Source organism: Carettochelys insculpta, chromosome 4 (assembly GCF_033958435.1).
Source record: "Carettochelys insculpta isolate YL-2023 chromosome 4, ASM3395843v1, whole genome shotgun sequence".
Classification (NCBI taxonomy): domain Eukaryota; kingdom Metazoa; phylum Chordata; order Testudines; family Carettochelyidae; genus Carettochelys; species Carettochelys insculpta.
In genome coordinates this window covers 6,898,590-6,912,634 of record NC_134140.1, presented here as the reverse complement: position 1 = coordinate 6,912,634, position 14,045 = coordinate 6,898,590, and the positions used below count along the sequence as shown (strand labels likewise).

Here is a 14,045-nt window from a genome sequence, read left to right as displayed (position 1 = left end):
ACTATACTGAGGCACCTCAATTTAAAGTAGCCTGAGGATCTACTAATCTCACTGCAGTCTATGGGGGCTTCAGGTCATCATTATTTTTGAAAATTAGGCCTCTCTCTGAATACAATAATGTGGCCGTTTCTGTATGATAATTCAGGAGTTTATCTTCAGGCACTAAAGGTTAGAAACATCTTAGAACCATACATGCTTGGCTTTTCATATATTGGTAGTTCTATTAACTTCAGTGGGACTACTCACATGCTTAAGTGCTTGCAGGACCAGAGATGACGTGTTCAATTGTGCTACCATTAAAGTCAAAAGCTGAATTCACATGGTCCTCAGTGGAGCAGAGCCTAATCTTTTTGAACAATGACTGATTATCAGAGGGTTTAAAAGTAAGATGAAGGGATGCAACTTCCTTATATCAATCATGGAAGAGTATCGAAAATATAGGTGAGAATTTGCAAAATATTGTGAATAGTTGTGTGTGTGTTTTAAGAAGTTGAGGAAGAACAGTTCAGCTGCTTCAGTCAAAAGATTAGCATGACTGTCAAGGCTATACGTATCCCTAAAGCAAAAAGGTGGCATGATATTAACATATTATTGACATTTTTTATTTGCATGTGCACCAGTGTGTGCTAGATAATGATCCCAAATAAAGAAAGGTTAGAAGAGAGAAGACAGACAGCATAATATAATACTGAATTTACTTTCTATAAACATTACACAAGAATAAAGGTTCTCTCTGAAATGACTTTTCAAGTCTGAATGATGATAAAATCAATTTTAGGTTATAAAGATCAACATTTATGGCAGCACTGTTGCTCTCGACTATAAAAAGACTAACAAAACAAGATTTGATTAATGGTCTCAAGCATGTTTGATTTAAGAGATCCTTAGATGTTATTTAATGCATGTCATTTTAAATACAGATGCATTCCAACCATTAACCAACACATTGAAATGGTAATCTACTCAAATGCCCTTATACTATAGTTTATATTAGGGAGATTGTTAGATCTTAAATTACTACTTTTAAGCATACAACTCCAATGAGAAGGAAGGACATAAACCTTCTGTTGATAAATGAATTTCCTCAATATCCTCTAGAGCGGAACACAATACAGATGAGACAGCATACAGGAAACTTTTTGTTTGCAAACATATTTGGAAAAACCTGAAATCATTTGATCTTGAATACAATGCAAGCTTTTATTTTAAAGGGCCAACAGGTTTTTTCAGATAACTCCAACTACTGAACTTCATTGTAAGTGATTTTTTAAGAGCTTATCTACATGAGAAGATTTCAGGATTCTCATGTGGACACCTTGAATGTCTGTTGAAGCAGCATGAAATGTTGTTATCAGTCTCAAGCATAGCTGAGTCATGTCACCCTCCTGCCCCTTTTTGGTCAAATCATCAGCAAGTTCAGCCATCTCTGTAATTTACAGTCTGCTTCCACCCAAATTAAGCCACTTATACTCTGAATTACTCCTGTATGTTAAATGCCAACCGTGTCCACACCATTGTAATATCAGAGGGAATGTACCCAATCACCACTCTTAGTCTACAAGTAAAATGCAAGCAACAATTTTACTTGTTGTACGAGCAGAAACTACAACAATGGTGAACTGATCCAACTGCCCCAGATGTGAGATAGTATGGGTCTTTCAAACTAATTTTATTACTAAATAATTTGCTTCTCATTTGGAACAACCTTGGCTGAATGGTCTTCTTGAGCTACTGCATGCAAAATTTCTCTAGGGAAGACTGGTAATTTGGTAAATTAATCTGGTTGAAAAATACTTGCTGGTGAAACAGTTAATATCAACATCTTAGACTACTGTTATCCCATCATGTGGCTATTAAAGTTTTATTAAAATCTATTTTACATAAATGCAATAGAATGTGTGAGTGGGGTCAGGGAGTTGACCAGAGTTAATGGGCTAATTATTAAATGGAAGAAATATTTCATCATATTCTCATCTAGTATGCGCAAGCAGGTTTTAATCTATTTAAAATAATCTTATAGATAGGAACAAAGTCCACAATATTTTTATTCTAATGGTAATAATGTTGCAACCATTGACTGGGTGGTCTATTCAGACAACAAAAGACAAAGGACTGAAATGATCAGTATATAGCCTCTTCTCTGATCTCTAAAATCTATTTCTGAAGAAAGAAGAGTTTGATTTTGCTAGGGAATTACCAATGTCAACTGCTGGCTTTTGATTTCCTACAAATGTCTGCTATAGACAAATTTAACGGTTGTTTGTAACTTATAAAACAGTAATGCAGTCCATAGGACGTTCCTTACAAAATTCTTAGATTAATTAAGGCAAGCAGGTCTCATCATACTTAGAAATATCAGGTATGAAACTATTTTTAATATTTGCTCATGCAGTAAAAGCCCTTTTTTCTGGCACTTCGCCAACCGGCAAGCTCCATAAACCAGCATTTCTGATTTGAACAGAAAGTCTGTTTTATAGTGTGGTTGATGCAGGACCAGCAGATGGCTGGGATATGGAAGGGGAAGCAGGGTGCAGGTTTTGGGCAGGGGCTAGGCGTGGAAATAGCTCTAGGTGCCATAAGGAGAGGGCACTTGCACATGACTACCCATCTCTGGCAAGCAGAAGTGTGGCCAGAAGGCTCTGCAAGCACACTGCCTTCATCTCCCTGTCCGAGTGCTGACTCCACAATTCCTAGCCCATTGGCCAGAGATAAACACCCTCCCCGCATCCAGCATCCCAAGCCCCTTCCAACACCTCAACCCCCTTCTGGACCCAAACTCCCTAACACAGCCTGTGCCACACAGACCCCATCCACGCCTCTGCACCACACCCCCTGCTCTGCACTCCATACTCCTCCCTCAGAGTTAACTGGCATTTTCAATTTACTAGAACTCCTCTTCACACCTCTCCATAACCCCATCATGTCAAATAAAAGTGCTTTTGCAGGAGCTTGGACCAGGTATTTGAGACAAACTGCTCTCACATTGTATGGTTAAGTTTAGTGTTCGCTCAAGAGTATTATTTAAGTGGTGTTTTTTTCATAAGTCATGCTGGAGGGTATTTAAAAATTAATTGGAAAGCTATTGCCAAAATATCAGTAACATTGCAAAACTTGACTCTTTCCCCTTGAAATCAATGGTGTTTTGCAAAATTTGAAAAAAAGGGAGCATAATCAGACCCTATTTGTACAAATTTTTAAAGTACTGCGGGAGTCAAGATAAGCACCTAAGGTTGGCAAGTACAATGAATAGCCCATAATTCTGTAACTTAAAAAGAGACATACTTAATACTGCAACATGGTACAACTTCATGAAGAAATCATTAGAAGTCATGTGTCAGTAGTTACTATGCTGTAGTTATATTCCAATACTAAAAACCAGGAAGCAGCTCATTCTTCAGGTATGGCAAGTAACTTTGACACTATAACGGTGACCATATATAGTATATTTCTTCTTGAACTTCCTACTTCTTTTCTTTGGTGGGTTTAAACTCACACCTCAGCATTACTCAAACTGAAAACCCAACTTGGAACTGCAGTAGCTAAGACACAAAGCCCCCCACTGATTTTAATAGGATGGACTGCGCCTTAAAAATGAAACACTTGCACCCGCATCGCTCACTTCTGCTCTCACCATGCAACCGCAGAGTTTAAAAGATTTCCTCTCCCCTATGTTTTGTGACTCCTTCCAAGATATTTGCAAACTACAAAGTGTCTGTTTTAAGTTCTATTTTTGCCTTATTGTCCAAACACCTACTTCTGTAGATTTCCAAGCTTCTGACAAATTATAATGCAAGTGGGAGGGTCAAAGTAGCTATGGTCAGGTAGAATTCCTGTATGAACTTCTGCTCTAAAACCATCTATAGCTGTGGGAATCACGTTAGTATGTGGTTTCAATCTCGCTACAAGCAATACACCAGCAGCTGTTACAAATAATGAAAAGGAGATGTTTCTTGAATACTCCGAGATAATCGTCAAAGACTTACCCAGGCAAGGAATGTGAGTCGTTCCAAAAAAATAGGTCCTTGAACAAGCCAGAGGTCCCTTTGGGGATACACACTGCACTGCCTAGTTGTGAGCATTAAGAAGATGTAAGTGGGTCTTAATGAATAATGATAAAAACAATAACTAACAATAACTGGATTAAAGTCTGCATTAATTGCCTAGCCACTAAAATGCTACAGAAAATGCATAAACCAGGATCAGTTGTATTTAAAAAAGTTATCTTTGTCTTCTAAAGGTAAAATTCAATATCTGACTCAATATGCATGGTTCACAAAAGCCTTGAAAACAAGAAACTCTGCATTCCACATGAGAATTAAGAATGTGTTTCCAGGTTTGTATATAAATTCTTCCTTTTCGTTAATGTGCCTCAATTTCTGCCAAGCATCCATGACCTTTACACCTGTTATTTAATACTATTTTCAGTGCATCCTAGTAACTAGCTGACCAGAGCAAATGTCATGATAGGTGTACCACCTCCTGGGCTCCTCAGAGACTCACAGGCAAGGAGGTGACTGCTTCCTGTTATGCTGTCTTTCACACCTGGCTCAGAGATAGGTGGTCCTAACCTGAAGCTCACCCATGTCCATGAAAATAAAAACAATAAGTCCGTTATCCATGTGGGATAGGCAGGAAACAGAAAATTATGTTCAATTACTTTCCAACATTAAAACAAGCTTTCCTTGTTTACCTAACCAGTGGAATTGGCCAAGAAAACCCCTTTATCTTTAATGCAGTGACTCATTAAATATTGATCTAGCATACCTGGGCTACATCTACGCTAGCAACATTTGTTGACAAAACTCATGGAGCATATACACAAAAAAAAGCTGTGCAGACACTCCAGGGGGTCCTTTTGTCAACACAGCGTGCAAAACATTGATCTTTATGTGTAAAATGGATCTGTCCACACAAGTTCTGTCAGAACATCTCTTCCAATAGTGACTTCTGTAGACAGATGCTTCTAATGTAGACATAGCCATGGAGTCATAAAATCATTACCTGTACTTCATAAAACTACATTCTACATCTTTTGAATTAGCACCTGTACAGCAGAACACCCTTCTGACTTCCAGGTACTCTCAAAGCCCAACTAATCAGCCATTAGACAGAACTCAACCATGCAGTCTCATGCTCTCTCTCCTCCTTCGCTTTGATTTACCTTCATGGTGCACCCAGGCCAGTCAAGCTGAGGATCTATATTCCTTGGGGTCACTTTACAAAATGCATCCCCTGTATGCAAGCGCAACAAGCCGCTGAGCTCATGATAGGTTTTAAACTCAACTTTTACTTGAAAATGGAAACAAATTATATTTTAAAAGTTCATATTAGTAACAATATTCAGCAGCTGAAAGCTTTTCAGGGACTTTTTGGTCTGTTTGTTCAAGTTTGGAGACCATGATTTTGTAAATATGAAAAGTACAATTAAGGAATTAAATTATTTCAAAACTTACTACAAGTGTTAATACTGTTTTTTTAAACAAATATTAAGAGTTTTATGATTCAACCATAACTCATATTTCAATTACTGGGGTGGTGGTGGGGGGGGGGGGGGGGCGGGGGGAGAAGAGGCTTCCAAGAGCAATTTGTTCCATCTCTTTTCATTCAAGTTCTAACTGCTTTACTGGAAGCTTTCACAATGTGCATATATACAAATATATGTTTGTACTACTTGCACACTGGATGTTTGATCATCAAGAGGCATTTTCTAATACAAAAGAAAAAGCATTTTAGCAAAGGGGAAAAGAGAAAAATCACACTGCATGAAAAAAAGAAAGAAAGAAAGAAAGAAAAACATCAGTTATTATAAACCTCACCATATGCTTAGCTGTACTTCCACCAAGGCCGGTATTTCGAACCAAGTGTCCCTCAGATGGAAAATTAAAATTACCCGAGTTCAGGTTCTCTTTATTGGAGTGGTTACCAAATAGCACGAAAGGCTGTCTGCTAGGGCTAAACAGAAAAATATTGTTACTGCTGGACTCAAAGAATACTTCAGGCCTTCACTATATTTTAACAATTTTTATAAAGTCACATACTGAAATGCTCCCATTCACTCAGAGTATAGCAATGAAATTTTCATTAGTTATATAGTCTACACTGACAATGGAAAACCTCTACTGTTAAAAAGAAAGAACAAAAAGGTATACTGAGTTAAAAGAAAAAAAGACTAGGTAACAAAATATTTATTAAAGTTTCTGCCAAGCCTAGCCTCAAGGGATGTTAAACTTGGAGTCTAAAAATTTCCTATTTCCAGTTTTGATTGCTGTCTAATGTTTCTCTGGATAGAGTTCAAAAAAGCTTGACAACTGTTTCCAAACTTTTCAAAAAGATAAATCAGTATAGAAAACCCTGACACTATGTGAGAGGGTACCTTGAACTCCACTGATTAGTAGCAGCTAAGGAAGAACCTAACCGCAGTTATTAGGATGACAGCGGATCTTTCTGTGGCTGGAGCAGTAAAATGCTCTGCTTTTGAAACATAAGAACGATGAGAATGCTCCTCAGATCAATTAGTGAGTGACATGACAACCACAGTTCCATTATCAATAGAATCCAATTTCTAACTCGCCTCAAAAACAAAACAAAAAAAACCTCTTTTTTAAATACTTGGAGTTACACCTCATTAAGTAAAATCTTTACTGACAACTACATGAATTGAGCAATTTGGGAAAAGACTAAAACACTGCTTATACACTTCAGGGCATCGGATGTTTCTTTGTATCTCAATGTAACACACAAACTCCATTATCTCAGAGCTGGAAACAAATTTTACCATAAATTTGTGCAAGAAGTGGCTTTCAGAGGGAGGAATAATAAAAACCTATTTGCTGTTGATATTATTTGAAACTTAAGCACTATTAGCACTTCAGCAAGGAAAGAGAGGGAGAGAAGAGACAACACACTATTATTTTCAGCTTTAAACTCCAAACTGACCAATGTTTCAATTTGCAAAAGTAAGGAAACTTCAGCAGCTGAAGAAAAAAAGTGACCTCTCTTCCTGCATATACCACCAAAATGATTCTCAGCTTAGACAAGTGCATATGTTAATTTGCTGGATGTAAGAAACCAACACTAAAGGAATCCTGTGGCACCTTATAGACTAACAGATATTTTGGAGCGTAAGCTTTTGTGGGCAAAGACCCGCTTCAGATGCATGACTCATGCATCTGATGAAGTGGGTCTTTGCCCACAAAAGCTTTATGCTCCAAAACATCTGTTAGTCTATAAGGTGCCACAGGAGTTCTTGTTGTTCTTGAAGATACAGACTAACACAGCTACCTCTGATACTTGTCAACTCTAAAGGAGCAACTATATATGATGTGCTGTGTTAGGATCTTTCACCTTGCTATTTACTAATGACTGAGCTGTTTCAACCCTTTACTAAGGTTAGTCTGTACATTTCTTTAATATTTGTTCCAGACTGTAAACATTTGTTTCCAGAAGGATCCAGCAAAGGCAAAGTAGCCTGGCCCAGGAGAAATCACAAACATTTCCTCATGTGACATGTATGATTTGTAGGTTATCCTTTCAAATGATGTTTTCCTGATGCAAGCTGGTTCAAATCTCTGTACTCAGGCCAACAGCATCACCATGCTAACTTTCCTCACCATTTCCGTGTGCTTTGAGATCCAGTGACTAAGAAATATTCTGGGAGCAAAAAAGCATTAGCGATATATATAGATTTTATAGATAAACTAATGTTCAGTATGCATCATTCATTTGCATTTACAAGTTTCTATTTCCATAAAATTTCTTTTTCTGAAGAGCTGTGTTATATATAGGAATTGCTGTGACATATTTGTCAGAATTAACAATTTTGTGTGGGTTGAAATAAGCATTGTCTTATACTTTTTATGTAGCAAATATTAAGAACTGGACATATTATCTACTTATTTTCTTGTTTTTAAGTGTTTGGGTTCTGTAAATGATTAACAGTTAATATATCTCACTAAGCTAGTTGGTCTTTTTTAAGACAATTATGAACATATGAGGCCAAATGTCATCACTTGGCCATTCGGTACACATAAGGTCAGATAACGTGCTAATGAATCAACTGTAAAAACCTAACTGCCACAGAACAGGCCAAATGGATAATTATAAGCCTGAAAGCTTGTTATGTACACCATAGAGTCAAACAGATGACACTGTCCAATGATTTAGGGGATGTCTCCAGGGAAGAATCTGTACGAGTAGTCTTACAAAAACATACATTATAGCTAAAGATAGCTCCGTATCACCCTAAATAGGATATGACATATGATCATGGTCCCAAATGACATTAAAATAAGGTGTTACTGCATACGCTGATTGCTACATATAAACACACATCTTCAAAGGAATATGATAAATGACATTACCTGTTGTCTGTTATGTGGCTCGAAATCATTCCATGACTGAAGTAACTTCTGAATGGCTACCAAAGAGAAAAAACAAAAACTTTACTACTTAAACAGTACACAGAAGCATATAAAGACTGCAAGGTGCAAAGAAAAGATGCTAATGCTATCACTAAGGCTGGGCTGACAGCTCAGGGTAGCTATGTTGCTCAAGGGTGTTAAAAAAAAAAAAAACCTCAACCCCAAGAACAACAATTATGAATACCCAATGCCTAGTTAGAACAATTAGGTTGACAGAAGAGTACTTTTGCAGATCCAGCCATCACTGCCTGGGAAGGAGGATTACCTATAGTGATGGAAAAACACAGTTTGTTGCAGTAGTATGGGATTATTGAAGCGCATCTGTGCCTGTAGCGCCTATCATGTAGGCAGGCACTTAGAAACTAATATAGTGCACCATTTTAGAAGAACCAAAAAGTTATATAGATCTTAGTTACACAATTACAATTATTAAAGGCAACTGGGACTTCAACAACAGATCAGCATGGGGAATGTCTGGCCCAGCACATTGCAGCTTTTCGTGACCACATTCATTCCCCTTTATCAGCTACTGGAGCCCCACTCAGCACTGGATGAGCAGGTGGCTGATGAGCAAGGATCCTGCCAGCCAAAAGGACCCACCAATACTGAAGGGCAGGAAAAGAAAATATGTTACAATTTGCCCATATTTTTAAAAGAAATAGGGACACCTACAGGAGGATTTAAATACAGGATTGTCCCATTAAACCAGGACGTCGGGCTACTCTACTCATAACCCTAAAGAGGAAAATGAAAGAAAACAAACATTATCCAATATAACAGACAGGCAGTAATAACTGATCGGCATTCATGATGTTTGCATTTCAAACAGCTTAATAAGTAAACATACCTCCCCTGCCTGAGATTCTGAAAGCTCAAGGATGAAAGGAATTTCAGTGTCAAAATTAGCAAAAAAGCTGGTCCACTGGTGTTCAAAAATCATTAAATCCTGAAGAGGGGAAAAAAGCAACACATACTGTTCAGCTAGTGTCATGTCAGCAGGACAGCAAGTTACAGATGTTAAATGATAAATCAACTGTTTTAGAACACTTGTTAACAGTCCAGTTACACATACCCTGGTTTTATGATCGCTTCAGACCCTGAAGTTTACTTTGGTCACTCAAAGATTAATATAAACTGGAAAACAAAACTTTCATCACAAAAAAAATATCCTTCTGTCCAATAAGCAAATTCTGTCTAAAAATTCAGCCATTTATTTTGATACAGCCAAACTGCATTTTCATATTTCTGGGTAAAAGCTATTTGAAGAGATACTTATTCAAAAATTTAAGAGAGAAATTTGTAAATATAAACAGGATCGAAAATGAAGTACTGTATAATACATTTTAAAATAAGAAATCAGTACATAGTTTCAATATGGAGTTATATTTTCAAAATCAAGGACAGTGACTATAGATGTAAAGGAGATGGGAAAGTGACTTCTTATAACTGGAAATTATCTTCAGTAATTAGAATATAGTCTGCCACATCGGTCTTCACCATCCTACCCCTAAACAATTTATCTAGAGACAGCTGGTATGTATACCAAGCATGCTAAATTTAAGATACAGAACAGAAATGAACCACACTAAGTTTACCAACAAGTTATGCACATGACAATACAGCCTGTTCACATACTTCATTAATGCAGTGCTAACACCAGTAAACCACAGCAACAGAATTTAGTCTTACGGACACTTCAGTGATGAAATTTGTATGAATAAAATTGTTTATATTTAGGATTACTAACAGTCATGAATTCTACACACTGAAGCCTCTTTCCAGCAAGAATAAGAAAGACCAAAAGCTTTGCCCATATAGTATTTTAGCATTCGGAAACAGTGCAGTTGAGAAGCACTTTCACTAGTTTGTTGAAGACAAGATCATATGTCACATGCTGTAGTTCGTAATTCACAATTTAATACTACTTGGAGGTGTCAGACTAAGTTTCGCTACAAACTCTGCTTCCACTGATATCAATGATGAAGATCCAACTAACTTCAGTGGGAACACAGTCAGTCAATCTAAGTCCAAGAGCGTCTGAAAATCTCACCCTGCATCTTCTATATTAAAAAGTAGCAGCAGAATCACTGTGAACAAGTATTAGCAGCCACTCAACAAGTCTTTGCAATATACAGGGATGGGGGAAAACACTGTTTGAAACAAGGTGTCTTAGGAACGCTTAAATTTGTATCTGTTTCAGAAATATTTTAAACATGTAAATTACTCCATTTTTAAGAACTAAAATATAACATCTTACACTCCTTATACAGATCTGATAAATGCTCAATTCGAAGTGAACTAATTAGGTGTTTCAACAAAAACTGTGATTCAAATCAATGATGGCACCATGTAATTTCAAGAACTATCATTAAAGTCAGACAAGTGGATGCCTTAAGAGACTGACTGGCAAGAGATTCCTCTCTAGGTCACTAATTCATATTAACACCAGGAGAAAGATGACAAAAACATCCTGGCATCTAATGGCAGTCTAATGATATTTGAAGTGAGATTGTCTCAGTCCCGCCACTTGGTTAGAGACTTTAAGCACTTTGGACCAGGAATCATCTCTCTCGTGTTTTCACACTACCTAGCAGCACACAAACTTTAAAATGACAGGTATCCAATCCACACAACAAAATAAAATCTCATTGAGTATCTCATACTCTGGTGTCAAGAGAAACAATAAACTAAGACAAGAACTACTGTACACTCTCAACCCTACAAGTGGTCAGGCTTCATAGAGGCATGCTGCTCAAGAAATATAAGCAAGTTACTAAATGTCTCTACTCCTGTTTACATTCTATGCATGGTAATTTTTAACAGCTAATTTCTGTTAAAAATCCACTAGTTTCTAAAAATGCACAAACGTGAATATAAAAACACAAAAAGTAAGTTAAAATTAATCCTGAACATGTTGTCCACATGTATCACAGCAAAAATAACCTTAAAAACACAAAGGCTATGTCTACACTAGCCCCAAACTTCGAAATGGCCATGTAAATGGCCATTTCCAAGTTTACTAATGAAGCGCTGAATATGTATTTCAGCGCTTCATTAGCATGTGGGCAGCCACAGCACTTCAAAGTAGGCAGGGTCCTTTCGAAAAGGAGCCCCGTTGGGACTAGTCGCGCCAATTTCGAAGTGCCGGGGCCGCCCGCATGCTAATGAGGCACTGAATATGTACTTCAGCGCTTCATTAGTAAACTTTGAAATGGCCATTTCGAAGTCTGGGGCTAGTGTAGACACGGCCAAAGTGTTTCAACTGCAAGAGACAGATTTCAGCTTCAGATAGGCACTGTAAGATTATAAAGAGCAATTTTATAATCCGTCTCAAATTGAATTTAACAGAGGCAATACTAAACTCTTCAAGTTGATGTTTTTATTAACCGAACTTTAACTACCAAAACCACTACTCTTCCACAAGCACATCTTCCTCTAATTCAAACTGTTTGAGGCATTTAAAAATCAACTACCACATTAGAAAATTTCATTTCAAAATTTCGTATTGAGAAATATGAACAAATGTATTATAAAAATTGCCTATGGCCACTATGTGTCACTGTTGATCTGTCTCTGAACTATTAATCAGCTATGAATCAATATCAGCCAATTAGATTTATGATAAGAAAACTGTTCTTTTGTCACACAGCATTTCTGCTGCCACAGTACGCTTTGAATATGCACTGAACAACTGGTGTCAAACAAACATAGTACTGTGACTGACAAAGCATACAGCCAATTCACACCATTGTAGGAATTCTCCCTACAGACTTGATAAGGTACGGAACCCAATGGCTGTGTCTACACTAGCCCCCTTCTTTGAAGGGAGCATGGTAATCAGCCTGAGCAGAGAATGCTAATGAAGTGCTGCTTAGGCTGATTCTCCCCACGGCAGCTTTGAAGTCGCAAACTTCGAAGTGAAGGCATGCCGCGTAGCCACAGGAACCTCAAAGCACCTATGCAACTTTGAAGCGCCCTTACTCCCCAAAAGTTGCGCAGGTACTTACGCGGTGTAGCTGCAGGCACTTCTAAGGACCTGTGCAACTTTTGGGGAGTAAGGGCGCTTCAAAGTTGCATGGGTACTTAGACGCTCCTGCTGCTACACGGCATGCCAGCACTTCGAAGTTTGCGACTTCAAAGCTGCCGTGGGGAGAATCAGCCTAATATGGTGCTCCATATTCATTGCAGCACTTCATTAGCATTCTCTGCTCAGGCTGATTATCGTGCTCCCTTCAAAAAAGGGGCTAGTGTAGACACAGCCAACCTCTTTAGTTCCACAGAATTTACATAAACTTCCAAAGAAATCGCTGCAGGATCCCACGGGGAGCCCACACACTTTGGCTGAGAAAAGTCAAACCAGTTTTTTGTTTGACATTAACATAAACAGACACTTTTCATCTAAGACTCATTGGCTGTGTCTACACTAGCACAAATCTCGGAAATGGTCATTGAATATTCAGCGCCTCATTAGCATGTCAGCCGCAGCACTTTGAAATTGCCACTTTTCGCTACTGCGCAGCTCGTCCAGACGAGACCCTACCAACTTCGAAATCCCGTTATTCCTATGCTAATGAGGCACTGAATATTCAATTCTGCACCTCATTAGTAATTTTCAAAATGGTCATTTGCATGGCCATTTTGAAGATTTGTTTCAGTGTAGACATAGCCATCATGAGTTAATCCAAAAAGTTTCAGCTGCTTTACCTCAAAAACTAAGTCCTCCAGGGAAACAGGATCCATTTTACTGTATGTTTTCCACAGATCCAGGCTGACATCCATTAACTGCAAAACATGAAAATACTGTAAGTAGTGTGTGTTCATGCACACATTTTCACAGCACTCAAGCTGCACTGCACTGCTAGGTACAGTGCAGTATTGAAAGTCCAGCCTTGAGCATGTAAGAGCTGTATGCAAGAACCTCAAACACTCAACCAACGGCATAAAGCATTTAAGATTCAGGACTGGATGAGATTGTAATACTTTGGGTAAACCAGCCTGTAAGATTCATCTGCACATTTTAAGTAAGTACCTATATTTAGGTCTTACATGCCTCTTTTATACAAATGATACTCTGAAAAGGCTTTTGATAGTTAACAGAGCAGTGAAAAGAAACATGAACAAAAATAACCAAAATGGAAGAGGTGGCACACATTTGCCGTTAAGATTCAACAAGAGATCAGGAGTCAATATAGTAGAGCAACGTAAGAAAGCCATTCCAACTGGCCAGAACCATAAAAAAGTCAACTCCTTGTTATCAGCAAGGCAGATGGTACTAAAGGAAGGAAAGCTACAATTAGTTGTAGTAACAATTAACATAAGTTTTCGCCATATGTATCTTTCAAAAAATTCGAAGAAACACTGAAACTTCAAATGATTTCTAGATTTTGAAATATTTCAGACTGTTTTTAAAGCTCCAAGGTTGAGAGAGAGTCTCTTATATGACTGCTTTACACAGTCATTTCAATTGCTCTCTTCACTGAATCTGGAAACTGTCTTACAAGAGAAGGTTTCCATACATTTGCAATTTACACCTAAGCATATTTTCTGTGAGTTCTCCGCATAACACCACTATGATGATATGCCACTTTTGTATCATCACAAAATATTAAGAGATGTGATTATTAA

The 14,045-nt window shown here is 37.8% G+C and overlaps 1 protein-coding gene across 2 annotated transcripts in view; it reads right to left on the bottom strand.

Annotated features, from left to right (window-relative positions):
• Positions 1-14,045, bottom strand: part of DNAAF9 (dynein axonemal assembly factor 9) — a 114,092-nt gene that overhangs the window by 65,077 nt on the left and 34,970 nt on the right. For both annotated transcript variants that reach the window (XM_074992223.1, XM_074992224.1), the window contains exons 7-11: positions 13,125-13,202; positions 9,268-9,366; positions 8,361-8,416; positions 5,817-5,952; positions 3,984-4,065 (exon numbers count right to left, since the gene is read on the bottom strand). In XM_074992223.1, the coding sequence (XP_074848324.1) occupies positions 3,984-4,065; positions 5,817-5,952; positions 8,361-8,416; positions 9,268-9,366; positions 13,125-13,202 (451 nt within the window). The remainder of the gene's footprint in view (positions 1-3,983; positions 4,066-5,816; positions 5,953-8,360; positions 8,417-9,267; positions 9,367-13,124; positions 13,203-14,045) is intronic.